A 22,925-nucleotide genomic window follows, 5' to 3' on the forward strand; every position below is an offset into this window, starting at 1 on the left:
CTGTCATTAGAATGTAGACTCCTGTGAGTAGGGATTGTTTCCTTCTTGTACCTGTATCCCCAGCTTAGTACATTATTGACTTATTTGAAATAACAAAGACAACTTGAAGACTGTTAGGAAGCTGGAGATACTGAAGTTAGGGGGCAGGGGCTGGCTTGGCGTGCCAAGTTCATGGCCCAAGTGGGATGGCTACTTGAAGGCAGCCAGCAGTGTGGTCCTGGGGCCCTGGAGAGTGGCTGGCTCTAGAGATGGAGTTTGGGGATCGATGGGTATAGAAGTGATGGCTGAAACCATAGAAGCAGAAGGGATGACCGAGAGGAGACAGAAGAGTGAGAACACTGGGGAATGTCCAGAGTGTGCACAGCACAAAGCAGCAGCTAAGGGAGAACCAGGAAGGATGGGTGGGAGTCATGGAGCCAATAAGGCTTGGAGTCAGGAACAGCTTTCCAACAATCCCAGCATCCAAAAGTGGCCCCAGAAAGAGGGCGGGTCCCCCTCCCTGGAGGCTCCAGAGGGAGGCTCTGACCTCCTGAAGGGCATATCACAATGCATAGGTTCCACTAAGATGGATACTGTGTCACCTCCTAACTCTCAAACCTGTGATTCTCTGCAAGAAAAAACAGGGAGAGACAACAATAGAAGCCTGTGAGCCTGGCCATGGAATCCTAGGGATGAGAGGCTCAAGCAGGCCAGAAGAAACCGCTGTTAGAAGGCAAAATCTCTTCCCCACCTTCTTTTGTGCCCCTCATCAGCCAAAGACCCCCACAGCTCCTTGTTACCCTGGCTGGGATGGCCGCTGTCCCAAGGCCACAGAGGGTCTGGGTCCCCTTCATTTGAGAAGGTGCTAAAGTAAAACATTCAGTGTTTTAATTGGAGGGGGGAGAGGGAAAATAGATGGCACAAATAACACTGAAATTTCTCGGTACTATTACTACCAGATATCAATGATGGTGTAGTTATAGTCAGTTAATAAACATTTATTAAGCACCTGCTGTATGCCAGGCAAGGGTCTAAGTGCTGTGAAAACAAAAAAAGGCAAAAGTGAGTCCCACCCTCAAGAACTCCCAGTTGAATGGGGGAGACACATTGTAGTGTATGGCTGGCATTCATCCTTTTGTCAAAGGATTTTCAAATTCCTCCTTGTAAATCAAATTTTACAGATTATCGGACTATTGGTCATTAACAATGACTGTTCCCTGACAGCTTTGCATCCCTAGCCCAGCAGCACAGTAGGCGCTTTGTGAATGTTCCCGACTTCTAAACGCAAGCTTTCTGTTTGGTGTGCCTGCACTATGTTGTTATTTCTTTCCTCGCCATAAGACAGGATTCTGTACCAACAAGATTTCAAAAGAGAGCTGATTATGCTTATTTTGGCATTACATTCTGTCACGCTAAGATCTAAACATCATGCTCAAAATTGGACGGATAAAGATTTCCACTAATTAAATGAACGCCAGTCTGTTTTTGACTCCTTCAGGATAACAGCTAGCTGGTGGTACAGTGGATGGAGCATTGGACTTGGGATCAGCAAGATCCGAGTTCAAATCCAGCCTCCCTTACTAGCTGTGTGTCACTGGGCAAGTTACTTAACCTCCACCTGCCTCAATCTTTTCAACTGGAAAGTGGAGACAATATCACTTGCCTCCCAGGACTTGGCACTTAGGGCAGTGTTTAACCGCTTCTTCCCTTCCTTCACTGCCCGGCTTTCTCAATTATCCACCTTTTCAGCGTTGTTTCTAGACCAAATTGACCAATAGCCTATCAAAGCATCTTATCAGTTATCAGGTAACTCAAAGATTTTATGCAAATTACCAAATACAACTCAGGGGGCTTGTGCAAAATGACTAGAGATTGCTGATGGTTCTTGATTTGGTCCATGGTTTCTTTCTGATTTTTCGTCCAAAGTAGGCAGTGGCTGTAATCCCTTCAGCAAATATTTCAATGTTCACATCACATATTCCATAGCTAGGTATAGTATTTGTGTTCAGTTGCACATCTCAGTCATTGTTTACTGATCATTGTCGGTTATATTCAGTTACTCTGGTTCTTTGAGAAGATAGAAATCCTCTCCTGGGTCCCCTGTTCATCTGGATATTTTTCTGTTGTCCCCAAGTTAACAGGTGATTTTTTTCTTCCCCCAAGTACAAAAATATATGCAAAATGACAAGTTTTCCCCTGGGAAGTGATTAATCATCGGATTTAAATTTTTAAATTTTAAAACTTCTTTATATTTTACAGCTTTATCCTGGGCATCAGCTGCTCATTGAGCTCAGCTGAAGGGCTCCTCTTTTCCATCTTTTTCTTGGCCATCATATCTTCACATAATCTGTTTCTATACAGAGAATTCAGAGGGTATATTTGAAAGAACTCTAGATTCCAGACTCTCCCAGGAACTCACTTCTCAGTGGAGTAAGATGGTCTGAAAGGCCTTATTTATAAAACATAGAGAACTGAGTCAAATTTATAAAATTTAAATTTATAAGAATACAAATCATTCCTCAATAAGTGGTCAAAGAATTTGAATAGGCAGTTTTCAGATGAAGAAATTAAAGTCATCTATAGTCATATGAAAAAAAAATTCTTAATCACCACTGATTAAAGAAATGCAAATTAAAATAACTCTGGGATACTACCTCACACCTATCAGATTGGTTATGATAAAAGGAAAAAATAATGATAAATGTTGGAGGGAAAACTGGGACACTAATGCATTGTGGTGGAGTTGTAAAATTATCCAACCATTCTGGAACTATGCCCAAAGAACTATAACATTGTACACATCTTTTTATCTAGCAGTCTCTCTATCCCAAAGAGATCATAATAGAGGGAAAAGGACTCATATGTACAAAAATGTTTGTAGCAGCTCTTTTTGTAGTGGTAAGGAATCAGAAATTGAGTGGATGCCCTGCAACTGTGGAATGGTTGAATAAGTTATGGTATATAAATATAATGGAACATTATTGTTCTAATAAGAAAAGATAAGCAGAATGATTTCAGAAAAGCCTGGAAAGACTTGCAGGAACTAATAACTGAAGTTAACTGAGGTGAGTAAAACTAATAGAACATTGCACACAACAACAGCAATATTATGATCAACTATGATAGGTCTTCTCAGCAATGCAGCGATCTAAGATGATTCCAATAGATTTGGGATGGGAAATGCAATCCACATCCAGAAAGAAAACTACGAAAACTTAATGAGGATTGAAGTATATTCTTTTCACCATTTTTGTTTGCTTTTTTTCTTGTATTTTTCCTTTTTGTTCTGATTTTTCTTTCATAATGTGACAAATATGGAAAAACATTGAAAATGATAGTACATGTATAGCCTATGTCAGATTGCTTACTGTCTAGAGGAAGGAAGGAAGGAAGGGAGAAAAATTTGGAATTCAAAATCTTACAAAAGTGAATAATGAAAACTATTTTTACATGTAATTGGAAATATAGAATTCTATTGAGAAAAAATAGGTTATCTGTCATATGAAAATATTGGATTAGATCATCTCAAAATTTAGCTCTTGAATTTTATAATTCTTTGTTAAAGGCAACCACTCCACTGAACTCAGGGATCTCATTTATGAATTTTTTAAACATATAAATCATATTTACATTGTAAAGCATTTCAGGCTCATATCTGGGGGATCCTTCACCATTTACATTTTTTGAAAGAGGTGGAAGAAACCTGCCTGAGGCTTCCCTACTCACCTGCCCTGAAATCTTAAATTCCTTCAAATTAATTAGAAAAAAAGGGGAAACAACGCATATGTGAAAAATGTTTGTGGCAGCCCTTTTCATAATAGTAAAGAACTGGAAATTGAATTGGATGTCCATCAGTTAGGAAATGCCGAATAAGTTATGATATATGAATGTAATGGAATATTATTGTTCTATAAGAAATAACAAGCAGGCTGATTTCAGAAAAGTGTGGAAAGATTTACATGAACCGGTTTTAAGTGAAGTGAGAACATAGTACACAGCAACAAGATTATGTAATGATCAACTGTGATGGATTTGGCTCTTTTCAATAATGAGGTGATTCAAGGCAGTTCCAACAGATCTTTGATGGAAAGAGCCATTTGCAACTAAAGAGACTGAATATGGATCAAAGCATCGTATTTTCACTTCATTTTGTTGTTGGTTGTTTGCTTGTTTTTTCCCCATTTTTCTTTCACTTTTTGATCTATTTTTCTTGTATAGCATGATGAATATGGAAGAATGTTTAGAAGAAAGCACATATTTAACTTTTGTTGGATTGCTCGCTGTCTTTGGAAGGAAGTAAGGAAAAGGGAAAAAAATATGCAACTCAAGGCTTTGCAGAGATGAATGTTGGAAACTATCTCTCCATGTATTTGGTAAAATAAAAAGCTATTTTAAAAGCTATTATAAAAAGTTAAAAAAAGGCATTAAATATTCTTTTTTGTTCAGCGTGACACTTTTCTCTTTGTGCTAAGTGGCAAAGGAACAATTAAAAGCACCTTTTGAGGAGAGATGCGGAATGGCGTGAGATACAGTCTCAGTATTAAGACACAAAGGACTTGAGGTCAGCATTTAATCAAAGGCCACTCTTAAAATTTCATGGCACGTAGGAGAAATGTTTATTAATTATTAAAGTTGTTGCTCTTCAGTTGTTTCAGTAATTTCTGACTCTCTGTGACCCCATTTGGGATTTTCTTGGCAAAGATGCTGGAGCAGTTTGCCATTTCCTTCCCAGCTCATTTTACAGATAAGAAACTGAGGCAACTAAGACTACAGGACTTGCCCAGGCCCCACAGAAGTAAGAGTCCGAGGCCAGACTTGAATTCAAGTCAGAGTCGTTTCTGATGCCGTAATGAGCCTCTCGTGGTTCTCCTCTGCACATTACTCCAGGACAGAACCTCTCGCCTGGCAGCGGTCATCTCCTGACTGATCTCAATCCATCTTCACATAATTACAGGGTGTGAACCTGTCAGCCCTCTGTGCTGGCTTCCTATGGTCTCTAGGACAATCTAAGCCCCTTTGTTTGGCCCACAGTCCAGCCGAGGCGGCCCCTTCCCCTTCTGGCCTGGAATGCATCTCCTCCTCCCCTCCAGCTCTCAGCATCCCTGCCTCGCTGCTGCTAGTGCTCTGGTCACTGGCCAGGCCGTCCTGTGTGGCCAGTCCTGCCGGCCGGCCTCTGGGCCCAGCCCTGCACCAGGCCCTGACCCTCCAGGACAAGGCTGCCACGATCCCTCCTCGGGAGTTGGCCTTCTAGTGGGGGAGAGAAGTGCAGCATAGACAGGAATCAGTGAAGGCCACACATGCCTCCATGGATGGGTTTGGAGAGAGGGCTCTGGCGGTCGGAGATGGGGAAGGTTCCTTTGAGAAGGTGGTATCTGAGACAGAACCGCTGGCATTCCCATCAAGGAGTATAAAGTATTCTCATATTGTTCTCAACTCAAGGCCAGGAGGGAGAGATTATTTTCCCTATTTTATGGATGAAGAAACTGAGACAGACAGAGGCTGACAAGTGTCTGAGGCCAAATTTGGACTAGATGTAATTCTACATCTAGTACTCGGTGTGTGATGGTGCATCTTGGTGCATCTTAAAAGAAGAGAGGGAAAAATAAAGAAAGTCTACATTGCAAGCATAAGGGACAGCCTGGACAAAGGCACAGAGGCCGAGATTGGGAGGGGTGGATGTGGGGGGGGGATTTATTCTCTGATCAAATGTGAGTTCCCTATCATCTTTCCCTTTTTATCCCTAGGCCTGGCACAGTATCTGGCACATAGTAGGTATTTAATAAATGTCTGTCATTAAACAAAAAATTTTTAAAAATCCCCAAATAACATATAACCACATGTGCAAACATGGTATCCATATAAGTAAGGCAACTCATAATAAAGCAAATTAGTCAAGAACATCTTAGGGAAGGAAGGATTCTTGAAATGGGCTTTCATGGAAGGGAAGGATTTGGGTTGGTTGTAGAAGGAAGAAGAAAGAAGATTAAAATATGGGCAAGGGTAAGAGAAAGCTCCGTGTATCACAGCCAAATGTGGCATTCCCTTCCTGAGCGCCAATCTTTGAATTAAGAGAAAAGCAGATGTTTAGCAAGGAGATCCTTGCTCTTCTAGGAGTTTCTGGGGGAGATAAGCTGCGGCCACGCCCTCTGCGTGCTTACCATCTGGGGAGGGACAATCCAGGTACCTGAGATTTAAAATAATCTGGGATCCGAGTATCTGAGAGGTATCTGAAGAGTCCTGGGAGGTTCTGGGGGAAATATGGCGGTTACAGATCTGGGGAGGCGGGTGTGGCAGCCAGATTCCCCAGATCTGAAGTTCTTAAATATGAACCATTAGGTTGAACACAAAGTGTTGCCTTCTTTCCACCACAGCAATTCTCCATTGATGAGCTAGGAATTACTAAGGGGGCTGTGATGACTATTAGAGAGACTACCCAGACAAGAAAGTTAGAGATTCCTGAAACATTACATAATTATAATTTAAAATGCCACATTTTAAAATTTTAAAAAGTCACATAACTAGCATTTGTGTGAGCTTTTCACACCTTGGGCTTAACTTCCCCATTAGATAAGACCCTCAGAAGGAAGGCAGTGATGCTTTTTTTTACTTCCCCCCCCCTTTTTTTATTTTCTAAAGCATTTGACAGATTGTCCATGAGTCGATCATTGTCTGCAATTCTTAAGCTAAGGACCAAGTTTCATTTATTTATGGGAAGAATAGACAAAGGAAGTCATCCAGCTGAAGCACTAAACCTTCCTGCTACACACACACACACATACACACACACCCCTACAATAATGAGCAAACCTACAGAAATCTGAAAACACTGATTGTGGGGCGAGCCTTGCTTCCAGTATGACTGACTACCTAGCTTTTCCATGACTTTAGTTCCTTTAAGAAAGCACATGCTGAGATCTGGAAATGGAGACTTGTCTAGTTATTTGAAACACGTTGCTCCATCAAGTGATGAACCAAATTTTTTCTGTTCTCATTCCAATTTAATTTTAACCAATGTAGAAAAGTGAAAAAGGAACGGCACACACACACAAAAAAAGCCATATCCTCTCAAACAGGAGAGATGATTTTTACATTCCACATGATCAACATCAGCATTTTTGGTGCAGCATCTCATTAGAGAGGATGTATTTTCTGTCTGTTGACCTTTCCTTTTGTTAGTATTTTATGACATTCACACTCTGTATTTTCAGAGTGCAAATAAAGGAGCATTAGAAATCAACACAATGGGAGATTTTGCAAGCCTTATTAAAAGTATTACCCACATAGACATTACAGATCCAGCTAGTGAACCCATTACAAACAAAAACCCCAAACCTGAGAAGTCAGCTGTGAACCGGGAAACTATCGGTTTCTTTCCAAAGTTCTTTTCTAGACTTATCTATTTAAGTAAAAGAATTGGATACTATCATTTATTCCAGCTATTTATTACAATGCATAAAAGTAATGTGTACATACTTCCTTTCCATTCAGTTCAGCCAGTATTTATTAAATGCCCACTATGATTCAGACATTGTGTTCAAACTGGATTTCAATGAGCAACATGATAAATGTAAGATTTTGAAGTTAAGTGAATATCTTCTGCAAAAATTATTTCAAAAGTGCTAATGCTGCTATAAAAGCTATATAGCCTATATATAATATAGCTATATACTAAAACAGATATTGATACATATACTCTATAGCTTTATACTAAAAATATCTTGTCTTGGGAAAGACACAGTAAGCTAGTTTTTCCTTGCCTAAAAGGCTGCTTCCTAAATGCTTAGCTGATCTCACGGCTTCTGACTCTGATTGGTCTTTAGACTCACCAGTTTGAAGCTTTTCCCCATCCAGCTGCTCACATTTATCAGCCGGTATCTAATCCTTCAATATTATTGTGCAGTCATTTCAATCATGTCTGACTTTTCATGACTCCATTTGGGATTTTCTTGGCAAAGACAATGGAGTGCTTTGCCCTTTCTTTGTCCAGCTCATTTTACAGACAAGGAAACTGAGTCAAATAGGGTTGAGTGACTTGTCCAGAATCACCCAGGGGGAGTGAGACCAGATTTTAACTCTGGTCTTTCAGGCCTGGCGCTCTGTCCACTGAACCACTTAGCTCAGATTTAAGGAAATATTCTCTCTTCAATATTAAAATAGTCACTTCTAAGGCTCAGAATTTTAAAGTTAAAGTAAAAATGTTGAAGATGTCAAAAATAAAGGAGGATACTAAATAACTGAATAGCAAAGAAGCTAAAATTTAACTTTGGCTGAAAACTAGGGAAGAACAAACAGCATATTCCCATGTTAAGCCCTAAGAAAAGCTTCATTGGCCAGTGACAGATTTTCGACCTAACCTCATGGCAAAGCTTCTAACATCCATCTTTCAGATCCCAAGTATTTCAATCTGCTGAACTCCTTATGGTTTTGTAAGTCTGATCTAAAACATGTCTATTCTATGCTCCGGCAAAATGGTGGAGCTGCTATGATACTGGCCAGTCTAAACAATCCCCTCATGTAAATTTAACACACATTAAACAGGGCCAGTTAGCTTTCAAGACAAGGAAAAAATAACATACCTTTTCTTCAGTTTTCTGACTTCCCACCATTGAGAAATTTTTCCTAATTGCTTGTAGAGGATATTTTAAAAAATAGGCAAAGCTAGACTGTGGCAGTCCATTTTCCATCGTGATCGAAGCAAGAGGATTCTTATCAGTACACTGTGGTCTAAGCTACTGGCGTTTCAGGACTGGCAAAGTTTCCCCAAGGCGAGCTAGAGACCAGAACGGGGACTCAGTGCCTTCTCCGTCTCCTTGCAAACAAATGCACGTTTTTCTCAGGCTTGGCACATCTCTTTTTGTAATACTGGAGTGGAACCAGAAGATCAAATACAATGTCTACAAAGTGACCAGTGTTGAAATACTAAGAGCAACATGAGCTGGGGGGAAAAAAAAAACTTAGAACGCGCAGATTGCCAGCGGTGGATGTGACAGTCCTATTTCAAGCAAGAGCATTCTGTTACAAGCTATATTAATGTTAGATAGATGATGACTTTCCACACCCACAGACTCCCAAGTGGTTTAATCTTAATTCCTCTGACAGCTTTTCCAGTTTTAAGGAGGCAAGAGACATATTCCTCCCCCCACTTTCCCTTAATCTCCAATCTCCCTCCTTCCCCTCCTCCCCAACACACATCCATACACTAAGAGACATATATTCTGTGTTATACTAGGTCTGAATGGTTCCAATCATGAGAATCATCTCAGATTTTTTTTAAAAAAACATGAACAAATCACTTTCATTGTGATCAAGCTACTCAGTGTCACCACTAAAAGCTATTAGCCTACATCATTATGCATTATGCAACATGGGCAGTAACCTGATACTTTACATTAATTGAATAATAGCTGCAAACTGATTTTGCTCTGAATTAGAGTTCTCCCCTCTTTGCATCCTTATCTCAAGTCCACAGACTGAAGAGAAGAATATTAGATTTCCCCTGGCTTTATGCTCAGTATTAGGGAGTGAAAGTATTTCATATTTTGCTTGGGCCTCCTATCTCAATGCAAAGAAGGGTTTATTCTTAGAAAAAAAAAAATGACAAGGTTTTTGGCCCTGAAGGAAGAGCTAATAGTTCATAAAAATTTTAAAGTTTAAGACTGCAAATACCCCAGCTACATGCACTCCATAATAGCAACGGGCAGATCTTCTGAACAAAGTCTCCAAATAGACTTTCTTACTCTTTTAATTTAGCAAAAACCGTGCCATTAGTCACTTCTGGGAGGGTATGCTTCGGAGACGCGTGGTAAGGGACTAATAAGTCATTAGATAGGGGAACTGACTTTAACATGGCAGCAGAAAATTATTCTCTTGTCCCTTCCCCCTCTCATGCAGAAGTGGCTGGGAAGAGTCCCAGGTTCTCACAGCCTGGCCCGAGCAGCTCTGTTTGAAGCTGCTCGGACATGGCTGGCTCGGCTTCCTCCTTTCGGCAAACACATTTGATGTGCCTAAATGGGGGCTTGGCTGTCTGTGCTCCAACCCATCTGTCAGGATGGCTCGGGGCCCACTCACTCACAAGGAGATCTTCTATTGACCCTGGAGCCCGGCTGCCAATCCCAAAGTAATTCTAGAGTGCCACTGGTGGGGTGCCCCCAGCCCACCCCCACACCTGGGAGCAATCCTCTCCCTGGAAGGGCTCTCTGCTAGTCTTCCCTGTGTGAGTGAGTGTGTAAGTCTGAGAGTTTATGTGTCTCTGAGAATCTGTAAGAGTCCATGTGTCTCTGAGAGTCTCCGAGTCTGTGTGTCTCTGAGTCTCCGAGTCTGTGTGTCTCTGAGAGTCTCTGAGAGTCTCCAAGTCTGTGTGTCTCTGAGAGTCTCTGAGAGTCTCCGAGTCTGTGTGTCTCTGAGAGTCTCCGAGTCTGTGTGTCTCTGAGAGTCTCCGAGTCTGTGTGTCTCTGAGAGTCTCTGAGTCTGTGTGTCTCTGAGAGTCTCTGAGTCTGGGTGTCTCTGAGAGTCTCTCAGTGTATGTGCAGGGTGTATGTGCAGAGTCCTATGTGCAGAGTCCCCTCTGGCAGCTCAGGATGCTCAGGGCCAGCTGCAGTGCCAGTCACTTCCCATCTCTCCAAGAGGCTTTTGAAACGATGCACACTCTAGGAGAGAGTGAGCCTTAGGAGAGGAGGGTCAGCAGAGAGGGCAAGGGCGGCATCCACACATGTCCTCAGGGATCGCTAAAGCCTAAAATCCTCTGCAGATCTCGCCATATATTTTAAGGAGGAATCTCTCTTTTCCCGTGCCGTCCTCTCGACAGGTGGACAGCTGAAGATTCGGACACTGACTTACTATATGGCCAAAATCTCCTCCCAAGGGGCAAATACAAACCAGATTTCATTCAGGGGGGCTCCTGGGCTGTCACTTTCTCCCAAGTGGAAGGGGAGGGGATAAAAAGAGAAGATGAGCACGAACTAATCAGGCTGCACATGTAAAAACTAGAAACCAATCCCAGCTGGCACCCAGTGACCCTATAAAGAATACAATCAGATGAGATATTATGCCAGATGGACATTAATGAGCTTGCTTTCAAATTTCCCTGTAACAAACTGTCTTGGGTTCTAGGTATTTGGCTGCTTTAGAAGCCATTTCTGGATTCAGATTTGGGGGTTAGAAATATGTGTGAGAAAAAGACTTAGAATAAGGATGACTTCCGCAGGTAGGCAAACAGGTAGTAACAATAATAGTTGTGGTTGTCGTCATAGCTAGTATTTCTATAACACCTACTATGGGACTTTAAGCCCAATACTCTCTGCACTGTGGCGTGGCTTCTCCTCCCTTAACCAAGAAATACAACTGTTAGATGTCATCATATATTCTGCTGTTCTAATAAATATTCCAATGTGTGTTCCTTTGTGAGATCCAATAGCCGGGTTCTTAGTTAAAAGACTTTTTAAACTTCCATATCTTGAAATTTCTATTTGCGTTTCCATTTTTGTTTGACAAGTACTGTCATGTTCTATCTCTTCTCGAAAACCAGCATTCAGACTGTTTAATAATATAAGTATGTTTGCACCAACTTAGCCAACTGGTCATTTAATCAGGCTGAAGTGGACTCAATCATACATTTACCCCAAAACATTTTTCATGAATGATTTTAAATGTAAAACTGAGTCCATTTTAATCTTACCTAGTTTCACTTCAAGAGAGAGAGAGAGAAAAGGAGACGGGGAGAAAGGAAGAAAGAACTCATTTCCAAGCAGAGTTAGATCTTTGCCAAATATAATTAATGTCAGGAGCTAATTATATGTCACTGTCAATTTCTTTTTAATTAGTAGAGAGAGAATGCAGGGAGGTAGGAGCCTGATTCCACTTAACATGGCTCTGTACAGAGTAGACACTCAAATTCAACAAGAACTTATTAAGCACCTTCTGCAGGGAGGGGAAGGGCAAACCTGATGGAGGGTAGGGTTGAAGACAGAGGAAGAAAAAAGCCACAAAAAAAAAAAAAAAAAGCTACAATGTTTTTTCCAAAATTTTCATACATTAATTATATCATTAATATTAATTTAAAATAATATAACATTACCAATCCACAAGCATTTTAAAAATCCTTCTTTTATGCTAGCCATTATAATAATATTTTAAATATATAGATTTTTGAAACTGATGAACCTATAAACTTCTTATAAACTGATGAAGAATCCGATAGGTAGAGCTGGGAGAGCAACGTATACTATAACATCACAAGACTGGGAAATAGATGGACAGTTGGATAGACTGTAAGAACTATGATCACTGTGGAGACCATCTATGGTTCCAGAGGAAAGAGGATGAAACGTGATTTCTATGACAGAGATGGGATAGATTTCAGGGACAGAATGAAATATGGATTATTTGTATGTGCAGGGATTGAGGGAATTTGTTCACTTGGAATATAGATATTTGTTCCAAGACGTGTTTTTTCAATGAGATGGGAGAGAGAGAAAAGGTTTTCTTAAAAAATGTTTAAAAAAGCATGCGTGTGTGGGTGTGTCTCTGTGTGTGTGTGTGTGTGTCTGTGTGTGTGCTCTTGATATGAATTGTCACCTGCACTTTCAGAGGGGGTCACAGGATTCTTAGTTTTACTGAACTGTTTTATATTGGTACAAGAGACTTATCCAGAAGTAGAAGCAATCTGTAAATTTTATATATATATATATTAAATTAAGAATTTTTAAAAGAGTTATAAGTAGAATGGGAGTCATTTTTCTATCTGTTTGTTTTAAGCACCATATAGAAAGGTCTAAATAGGCACATGATCTTTAGGGCTGCACCTTGGGCATCCTTGGCCTTCTGAATGAGATTAGTAATGACAAACACCTTGCAAACCTCCAAATACCATGTAAATCCAGTTATCATTACTGTATTACCAGCAATATATGTGTATGTGTGTGTGTGTGTGATTTTATATATCTTTCAGTACACACACACACACACACACAAATATGGGAAAGCAAAAGGGGAAAGTAACAGCTAAGAGGATAATGGGGGGGGGGGAAAGTGTTGATAATATAATTATTACACTGGCAAAAGACCAAGAATGCCCAGAGAAATTGCTTGATGTAATTTGTCTCTGAGCTGCAAGAAGTATTCTCTTCCTCTACTATAAGACAGTTCTTACTAAGAAAATTGCTTTTTAATCCATTATCAAATCTGATCCTGAACTAAAGTAAATCTGTAAAATATAAGTAGATGAAATGTTATGGGAAAACTGCCAAAATAAAAAAGGGGGATGTTATTAGAAGTTCCCTTGGGTGCTTGGGTGAGGGGGGGTGACCCCTAGAATATTTAGGCCTCCCTGAGATTGCCAGTAGGAAACCTCCCACCGGCCAGACACCAAGCTAAGGGGCCTGTGGCTGGTTTTGGCTGGTGCAGTACTTCTGGTGGGTACTACTGGCCTTACATTAAATGAAAAGCTGGTTCATTCTCTTCTGCAGTGCTGACACCACAAATTCTTCTGCCCCAATAACTATGACTCGCATATATCTGCAAGCTGGGTGTGGGCTCGACGGACCAAAGTCTGCCTCTTGCTACAGAGATTTCCACTAGGTCCAGGAGCATTCCGACTTCTGCAGAGTCCCGCTGACCCCTGGGAGTCCAGAGTCCATGTATACACGATTCCATGCCTCCTAATCAATATCCCGTAGGTTTTAAAAATAATTCTGAGGTCATCCCCTGGGTCTCCTCCCTTCTCCTTCATAGAATCCTTCTTACTTCCTTTGGATCCCAGCTCAAACATGAAGCCTTTCCTCCTCCCCACAACATCCGGTGCTCCTTCTCTTCCTTCCCTGCCTAGCAATCTTAGGATGATCGGACTTGTATATGTACCTGTTCTCTTTCCTGAAAGATTGTAAGCTCCCTGAGGAGACAACTTTCATTCTTGTCACCATATACCAGGATTAAAGTCCTAAATAAATAAATCCTGGTTGGTTGATTGAATTTATTTCTAGATTTCTAGCTTTAAAAAAGTGATCTTAGAATATCCATGGAATACCTAGGTCCCTCTCACTTCAAGGAAAAAAGGATAAACACACATACAGACTATATATATATATATATATATATATATATATATATATGTATTTCAAATAAAAGAATCTTATATTAAACAGTAAGCAAATACTGACCAGTTATTCTTTCAATAATGAACAGAAAATATCTATCTACCTATATAGTCTGTGCATGTGCTTTGAGAATGGTATTTTAGCATGACTGGTTTCTTTTATAAATATGACCGTGATTGCTTTTCTGTACACAAATCCTCTTATTCCATGCGTTGAAATCCACCGCCACAAGGGTCAATGACACAGAAAAGGTTCTAAGACCTGCTCTGGTGGGCTCTAGCGCCAAGCCCACTGGCTTTGTGAAGGTTTTTTAAGCAGCTCTAGAAGCCAAGGCTTTTGACTTTCCCTTCCCTCCAGGAAGGGTTTCCCCACGCAGGTTCCCTCTTCTCTGCATGGAACAGCCCGCTATCTCGCCAGCCACTGTGCTTATCAGTTTTTCACATGGGCCTTCTGCCAATTTCTGTTTTCCCACTGATAATGACTGTGAATTGAGATCAGATTGGTATTGAGCTATTGCTCTCGGTTCTTCTCATCAAGCTGCCACTGCAGTGTCATCACTCTTGGCTTGTGGGCGACGAACCCATTTGTAACATTTAAGTCCCAGGATCCATAATCCAACAGCCTTTTCAATTTCTCACTCGGTTGCCCCCCAAGCAGAAGGCAAGCCCCCCCAAAGCCCAAGGGCCTCCAGCCAGCCCTCCCTGCCCCTTCCAAATTCCACTGTTGCCAGGGTCGCATCTTCTGGCACAAGGGATGCTTCCAAGAGGGAAGCTCGATGGGGGCCATGACCAGCTCATGAAGTTCTCCTCTCTCCCCTCCGTGAACGTATCTCTATCCTGGGTCCCGAGGGCTTGGATGCATGCTTACAAAATGGGCCCACTAATAAGAGCCCCACTCCCTCCATCCCCAGGAAAACTTACTTCTGGCAGGTTTTTGGATTGCTCTATGGTCCTGACTCTTCTTTTCTTTAAGTGCCGACTCCCCTCTTCAGGAAACATGTTACTCCAGGCCAAAAATGTCTCCCTCCCTCAAGATCAAAGTACCCCCAAAATACCCTTTCCCCTATAAAAAGGGAAGAAAAGGGCAGGTCTTTTTAGTTGGGAAGGAAGGGTAATACTAACTCAATGAGCTGACAGAAATGCTCTTCTTTATTCCCATTTTTTATATGGGAAACTCATAACAGGTTTTAGAAGTAAAAGAAAAGAAAGAGGCTTTTTAAGATTCCGAAAAAGCTTTCTCCTAGAGGGTGGGAAGGCTCACTTCTGAGGAGGGATGAAAAGCAGGAAGGTAATTGAAAACACGTGTGATTGTGTAAAGGCTTCCTCTTCAGGGATGCTGGCCATTATCACAGCTCCCACCTTGTTCTAGCAAAGAGCTGCCTCCATCTTAAAACCATTTCGCTAAGTCAATTGCCTGGGTAGAAGTCAACCAGCCCCAGCTGGCTCCTTGGCTCAGGAGCCGGAGAATACATCTTGCTCACAAAAGGAATGGGAGGATACTCTTAAATCCACCTGGAGCTCCCTGTGCCTTCCCCTGCAAAGCCTGGATAACTCCTGTCTCAGAGGACCCCAGACTGAAAGATGCTACCAAGCAGCTTGGAACTGTCGGTCCAACCTCGAGAGATTTCTGAGCACCTACTATGCGCCAGGCACTGTGCTAAGGGGCTGACCTAAAGCAGGTGAAAGAGCCTCCCTTTCCAGGGACCACAGAGCAAACTACTCGGCCTAAAGGCCAAAGCTCTCAGGCTGGAATCCTTGTTCTGCCGCTTCACTGGGTGACCCTGGGCACCTTATCTGTCAACTCAGAACTGAAGTCAGGGACTTCCAAGGGAGGCAGTATGGCATGGTAGAAAGAGCTCACGTTCTGCGATCCTGAGCATCTGGGCTCAAATTCTGCTTTTCACTTTGGCCTAGTAAACGGAGGCAAGTCATCTAACCTTCTGAACTTTACTTCTAGGAGCTCCCCCCCCCCCAGTTCTGGATTTAGACTGAGCTCTTCCAGCTCCAAAGGGGGCTATCATGGGTGGGGTGGGAGGGAGGCTACCATGATCTCAAAGCAGAGACAATATCATTTTGAGTGTGTGTGTGTGTGTGTGTGTGTATACACTAGTCTATTAAAAGTATTTTATATATAATATATATTTCTATATAACATTAAGTATGTATATGTAAACATATAGACTTAATAGACTAGTATATATCTGTACACAAAAATATGCCCATATGTACACACATACAACTATATACACGTATGTGTGTGTGTGTATGTTCAGGTGTACATATATGTGGACGGGGATTTCTATCTCCACATGCACACCCACATATTCCTATACACACACACAGGGAGTTACTGGGTGACACAGTGGCTAAAGGGCTGCCCCTGGAATCACAAGGCCCTTACTTCTAATATGACCCCAGACACTAGCGAGGTGTCCTGACCACTGTGCAGTACCATTCCTTCTGAGAGAATATGGGGTACCAAAATAAGCGGCACTCACACCAGCCTGGTTGTTACCGGGCTTTACAAGATTAATGAAGTTAATTCAGGTGGTTACTCACAAGGACCAGCCCTCCTGGGTAACAGCAAGGCAAAGTAACATGGAGGATTCCCCACTGTCCCCGGGCCAGGCCAGGCATGGTATAGAAACAGAACAAAGGCGTGCTGCCGAATGGCCCGGGGTCCCCTGAACATTTTCCCATGGGAGAGTTGGAGTTTCTTTTGCTGTTTATAGTCTCTGTGAGCCCCTAGATCACATTCCTGGGTTCTGGCTACCACTGTTCAGTGAACCTGGCAAGTTACTTCCTTCTGTTTGCCTCAGTTTCCTCCTCTGTAAAATGAATTGGAGAAGGAAATGGCAAAACACTCCAATATCTTTGCCAAGAAAACTCCAATGGAGTCATGAAACAAGAGTAAAGAACATTACATTTGTGTGTGTGTGTGTGTATAAATCTGTCTTTTCAGCCCCATTCATCCTAACCATTAGCCATAAAGTCTTTACACAGGAAGACAGCAATGTGAGCGTTCAAATTTTATATATATATATATATATATATATATATATATGTATGTGCATATATGTGTTCTATAAATAGTATATTTTCATTCATCTATACAAGGGATGATTAATGCTCCAACACTTCAACAATCTGTAATTTTGTGAGTATAGATAATAACAATATATATAGTGCTTACTATATGCTAGACATTACACTGAGCACTTTATAATTAGTATTTAATTTTATCCCTAGAACAACCCTGAAAGGTAGGGACTATTATTTTTCCCCTTTTATAGACAAGAAATCTAAGGCGAAGGTACTTGCCCAGAGTCATATAGCCAGTAAGTGTCTGGGCCTCGTTTCTTGAACTTGGGTCTTTCTGACTCCAGACTTTCCCAGATAGATACTCCTTTCACTGAAGCAGATCACAGCCCCTTTACAAATGGTGGGGGGAATAAAACGTCTTCATCCCATGCCCAACAGTTTACTTAAATCTTCTGCTAAATTTGAGTTGAAGTTTCATATCTGTCAGATCCAAGCAACACAATCCAGACCTCTTTATCCTCAAATCAACAGTTTTGCCTCCAGTCTAAAACTGAGGCCAAAATAAAGTGTTGGTTTATTTTTTGGAGGAAAGGCTGAGCCTTTTGGAGAAAGAAAGGCTGAATTATTTGAATACGATATCACATGTGGTGGGATGATAGTTGTAGAGTGCTAAGTCTAATGTCTGGCACACAGTAGGCACTTAATAAATGCTTGTTCCCTTGCCCTTCCCAGAGATGTATAGCACATCACCTCATTATTGGTACAAATAAATAATCTGTCAACACAAAACATTTGTATTTATCAGCCCTCCACCTCAGATTGTCTGGTTCAGGACAGAATAATGTGAAGAGGCAATCTGCAGCTGACCAAAGTCAAGGTCCTGGTTTATGTGCATTAGGTTAAGGATTTCCCTCTTGTCACCTCAATGACTCCCACATGCTTTTTCTTTCAAAGGTTACTGCTAGTAACCATGAAGAAACAGAGTTGGACAAAGCAATACCTCTAGGGAAGTTACAACATATAAGATTTCTGAGGAGGAGCAGGTGATCCCAGTACTTCGCAGGGCGCTTGACAAATAGTAAGTGTCTGATAAATGTCACTCATTCATTTATACACTTCCTTGGACATTTTACGTGTTGTCACTTCCCTAGGGGTATTGCTTTGTTCAACTCTATTTCTCCATAGTTATTAGCGGTAGTAATCATTAGAAAAGAAAAAGACATCATAAGTAAATATAGAGTTCAAAATAATGTTTCTTGAATGGAGTGAGGGGGAAAGTCGATTAAGGAAATCATGGAAGGTTTCATGGAGGAAATAGTCTTGAGTTGGGCTTGAAAACTGAAAAAATTAGAAGTTCAAAAGACCAAAGGGATGAGTAAAAATGTTACAGACGTTAAGAACAGTTTGAGTAAAAGCAAAGAGGCAGGAAAAGTATAGAGTATGTTTGGGAGATGAAAAGTGGTTGAGTTTCACTGGAGTGGAGCAGAGTGTGAAGAAGCTAGACTGCCAACTTGGCCCCCTTGGAGTTTCTTGAATGCCAAGTAAAGGGCTTTGGATTTTATTTAATGGCTAAGAAAAAGGCACTGAAGACACATTTTCAGTGTCTGATGATCCCCTAAATATTTCATGTCAGCTTTGGTCAGGAGTCATGGCATCGTACAGAGAACATTAAATTTTGAAGTTGGAAAAATCTGGGTTTGAGAATTATCTAATATAGGAAATTTCAGCTCCCTGAGCTTGGGGGAGCTTGTTTTATTTCTTTGCCTCAGTTTTCACAGCTATGAAATGGGAGGAGTTAACTGAATAGGATTCCTCCTAACTTAAAATCTACTCTTTCCTCAGAGATTTTGAGTGGAAATGACATGCCCAAATCTATTACGCACAGGTCTTCTTTATACAAAAAAGATTGGTCTGGCAATAGTGTCATGGAAACGTAGAGAGAATGGGGGAATCAGTTGACGATATCTAAGGCTGCCAGGTCAAGAAGGACGAGACTGGAGAGAAAGAAAGGCCATTAGCTGTGGCGATTAAGAGACCATGAGTAACTTTGAGAAAAGGAGTCTTGATTGAATGATAACCTTGGAAGTCAGGCCGTAGAAAGCCAAAAATAGGGTGAGGAAAGAAAATGGTTCTCTCAAATCTCAGAAGTGACTTCAGAAATCATCTTAGTTTATCCCATACCTACCCACACATCTCCTACAAGTTGTCATTTAGTCTCCACTGGAAGCCTTTCAGTGATGGGGAACCTAATTCTTCCTTAGGAAAACTTTGGGGAGTTTTAATATCAGGAAAGTTTCCCTCATATAAAACTGAAACATGCTAGTCCCCAAATTCCACACATTACTACCAATTAATTTAGACTGTGACAGGAAGCAAACCAAGGTGAACTCTTATTACTCATGACAACTTGAAGACCAGAAAGTAGTTGTCATTCTTATCTCCAAGTCTTATCTAGGCTAAATAAGCATCCCTAGCTTTCTCAATAGTCTTTAGATTGGTTGACATCTTAGATGGTTGAATCTAAAGTTCTTTCACCACCCTAGGCTGCACTTCACTCTGTTGATTTCCTTCTGAAAATGTGGCACTGTAGCCTGATCGAGGCAGAACACAATAGCCATGTCCTGTAGCATCTCTAGTCAATAAATCCCAGTAGTTCCCTATTACCCGTCAGTTGTCCAAAGACTAGCCTAGATAAAGCTTACTAGGTGATGAGTCATTTTTTTATTTTTGGCCACAGAAATTCATTGATAACCCCTGTAAAAGGTTATGATCTGGACATGTCTTCTATGGCTAGGTCTGCACTTGGAATTTTGGTAGTACCTGCCAGAATTTGTCATCTTCTATCATGCTCCATAAAAGTCCAAGAGCACAACCAGGTCACGATGAAGAATCTAGGGCTTTGGGAGGGATCTAAATTCGTTATATATAACTGATAAGAAATACCAATAGTTTTCTCTAACAGTAAGAAGAACATTATTCTTTCTCAGGGACTTTTTTCCTCCCATAATTCGATGAGGGTCAATTAAAAGTTTCTGGTAGAATGTTTTAGAATGTTTAGTGCACTGTGATAATTAGTGGATGATTCAGTTTTTAGGAGTCGGCTTCTTTTTGTGACAGTGACTTCCTTTGGGTGCTATGTGGGTGAAATGGGGATGGGAGGCCCTGACACTTTCATTCAAGAGGCAAACCAGAGTCACCTGGGACCAATTCTCAATAGCAGCAACTTCTCCTTTCCAATCTGACTTGCTGATCATTGCTGCTCAATTACCTCTAGCCATCTACAGCCCGCAAAAAGGGCCCCTGCTTTCCTGGGAGACAGGGAGCCTGCAGCTACTGCTTCCGAAATGTCCCAGCAACCATGGGATTAGATACATGGATGGACAGTGAGGGAAGGACTCCCAGGATTGTGAGTGCCAAGGTCTCCAGTTGACCATGAGATTGTTTTTCACATCCACTAATTATGGAGGAGATGCTCGCCAGCTGATGAGTCTTCCCGGTTTCATGACCCTTACTTTTTTGCCCTAAGTCTCCGCCACACATTCCCACTTTCTCCATGACGCCCTTGAGAGGGGCAGGGGACAGGGGGTTGCTGGCTTCTGCTAGGAGCACACCAGCAGTCACAAGAAGGGGAGGGAGAGCATCAGTAATACATCCTTGGTCTTCTTGTTGACTGTGATCCTATTGACCAGCATTTATTAGGTGGAGTTAATGGCTTGGCTGCTCTTAGCTGTCAGGAACCGTTAGTTGGACATTGTATGGAGAAAGAGTGATGTGGGAAGCAGGTGCAGAGAAAGGCAAGCAAGATGATGGCTAAGAGAAGGGAGGAAACTAGCATTTAGGAAGCTCCTACTAGATGCTTAGCAGGTATTATCTCTCTTGATGCTCCCAACAATCTTGGGAGTTCAGTGTTATTATTATCCCATTTTAGAGTTGAGAAAACTAAGGCAGTCAAAAGTTGAGTGTCTTGCTCAAGGTCTCTTACAGTACTCCTCTCCCCCACCCCATTTCTACTTGTTTGATGCTGCTATTCCTTAGTGAACATCCTAAGTTCTTAGCAGAGTCTGGAGTGAGAACTAGGAGGGAAGGGCTTTCAGAATCAGGAGAACCCTGCCACCCAGAGATGCCGTGACCGGTCTCTTTTAGGTCACAGTTCCTACAAAGAAAGTGGCAAAACTGGGATTTGAGTCCAATTCCTTTGACTCTTTAAGTTCAGCTCAGCAAATTGTCCTTAAATTTGGACAATAGTAGACAGTGTGATGAGCATCGTGTTGAGTTGTTTTAAGGGTTAAGCTAACTCAGAATAGAAGCTCCCAGAGTAATTAATTTGGGAAGACCTTAGTACATGGTCACTGCCAATTCGTTAAACCTTAGCCCAACCAAAATCAATTTGCCTTTAAGTCCTTTAGTCTCACATATTTGAGACTGCCATCTTTCTGTAAGGAATAATAATGTTGACTCCCCGGAGTTTCTTATATGCCGAGTTTCTTAGAAGAAGTTCAGCAAACATTTGTTAAGTATCTGCTGTGTGCTGAGCTCTGTGATAGAACCTGGGGATGGAGGAGGGTGATTTAAAATTTAGATAAAATATAGTCTCCTTTCTCTGAGAATTTACAAGTCTGGTAGATTAGATAAAAGGTAATTTTACTTTTTGTGGGCATAATTAACATAAAAATTAATAAACTCCCAAATGTTTCTTATCTTTGCCATTAAAATCTAATGTCTATTCTAATTCACATTTGCCTTATTTATTGCATACTATCTTATAGAATTATTGCCTTTGGAATGAGCTCAAATAATTCTTCCCTTCTTTAATATTACAATTTTCAGAAGCTGACAAATAATTGTTCTCTCTAGTGACTTTATTGAATTAACTTTTTTTGTACTTTATTCCCTTTTCAATTCTTTCATCATTCTTTTTGCTTTAAGATGAGGAATACTAAAAATGATTAGGTCTCTTTCTGCTCTAGTATTCTCTGGTTCCTTGATTCTAAGATGTTTTAAAAGGAGAGCAAGTTTCCAGCTCTGATCTTGCCAGACTTGGAAAAGAAAAGACAAAAAGAAACCAGAAACACAGATCCACACTGTGCCACAGATCCACACCACGCCACAGCCCTGCAGGATCAGAAAAGTGGGACAAAATTGCCCTGTGGATTTTGGATCTGTGTTCTGTTTCAATGTAAATCCATAATTCAGGTCTTTATCTCAATATCTGGTCTCAACTTGGCACATTAATTTTGCTTTTTGAGAACTATTTCCTCTATGATTTATTTTAAATCATTTTCCAGAAGGTATAACTTGTCATCAGAAAACAGGTGCAAAATTCTCAGGTTGCACCTGCTTTACTTATTTTCTTACCTTTCTTGCTAGAAAATCCTTTGGATGTCTCTGCTTTCAGAAAAAGAAAGCTTGTGACTTGTCCCAGTGCTCAGAAAAAAGACTGCAATACAGAAGATCTGCTGCCTTCCATAGTCAGTGGGGCTGTTTCCTGTAATCGGTGGAGACAGATGGTCACATTGAGAATATTGTCTGAATAATGTGATGAAACCCATGTCCTAGAATATGAACATGCGTTGCATTGTGCTCCCTTGCTAACTCTAAAAAAGTAAGAAAAGCATGGAAAATATGGGGTTTTTAACAAGTCTGTGCAATAACAGCTTTAAAAAAAGATTGAGAAGCACTTTTTCAGCTTTGGGTTCCATACTCTATCCTCAAAGACTCAAAGGTTCACATGGCCCCCAGAACATCCAATTGATGATGCAACATTTGGAACTGGAAAGAGTCTCAGAAATTCTCTAGGGCAAGGTTACATAGTCAA

At 41.1% G+C, this 22,925-nt stretch overlaps 1 protein-coding gene across 3 annotated transcripts in view; it reads right to left on the bottom strand.

The window, feature by feature from the left end:
* Window positions 1-22,575, bottom strand: part of ATP2C1 (ATPase secretory pathway Ca2+ transporting 1) — a 156,700-nt gene extending 134,125 nt beyond the window's left edge. Inside the window, exon 1 of one of the 3 annotated variants that reach the window (XM_031940210.1) lies at window positions 22,466-22,575. Coding sequence is in view for 2 of the 3 variants with exons in the window: in XM_031940206.1 (XP_031796066.1) it covers window positions 8,556-8,663 (108 nt within the window). In the remaining variant the exon portion in view is untranslated. Of the gene's footprint in view, window positions 1-8,555; window positions 8,897-14,989; window positions 15,100-22,465 lie in introns of those variants that run through there. The other 2 variants (XM_031940207.1, XM_031940206.1) reach the window with 2 other exon arrangements.
* Between the last annotated feature and the right edge of the window lie 350 nt (window positions 22,576-22,925).

Source organism: Sarcophilus harrisii, chromosome 5 (assembly GCF_902635505.1).
Source record: "Sarcophilus harrisii chromosome 5, mSarHar1.11, whole genome shotgun sequence".
NCBI classification, from domain to species: Eukaryota; Metazoa; Chordata; class Mammalia; order Dasyuromorphia; family Dasyuridae; genus Sarcophilus; species Sarcophilus harrisii.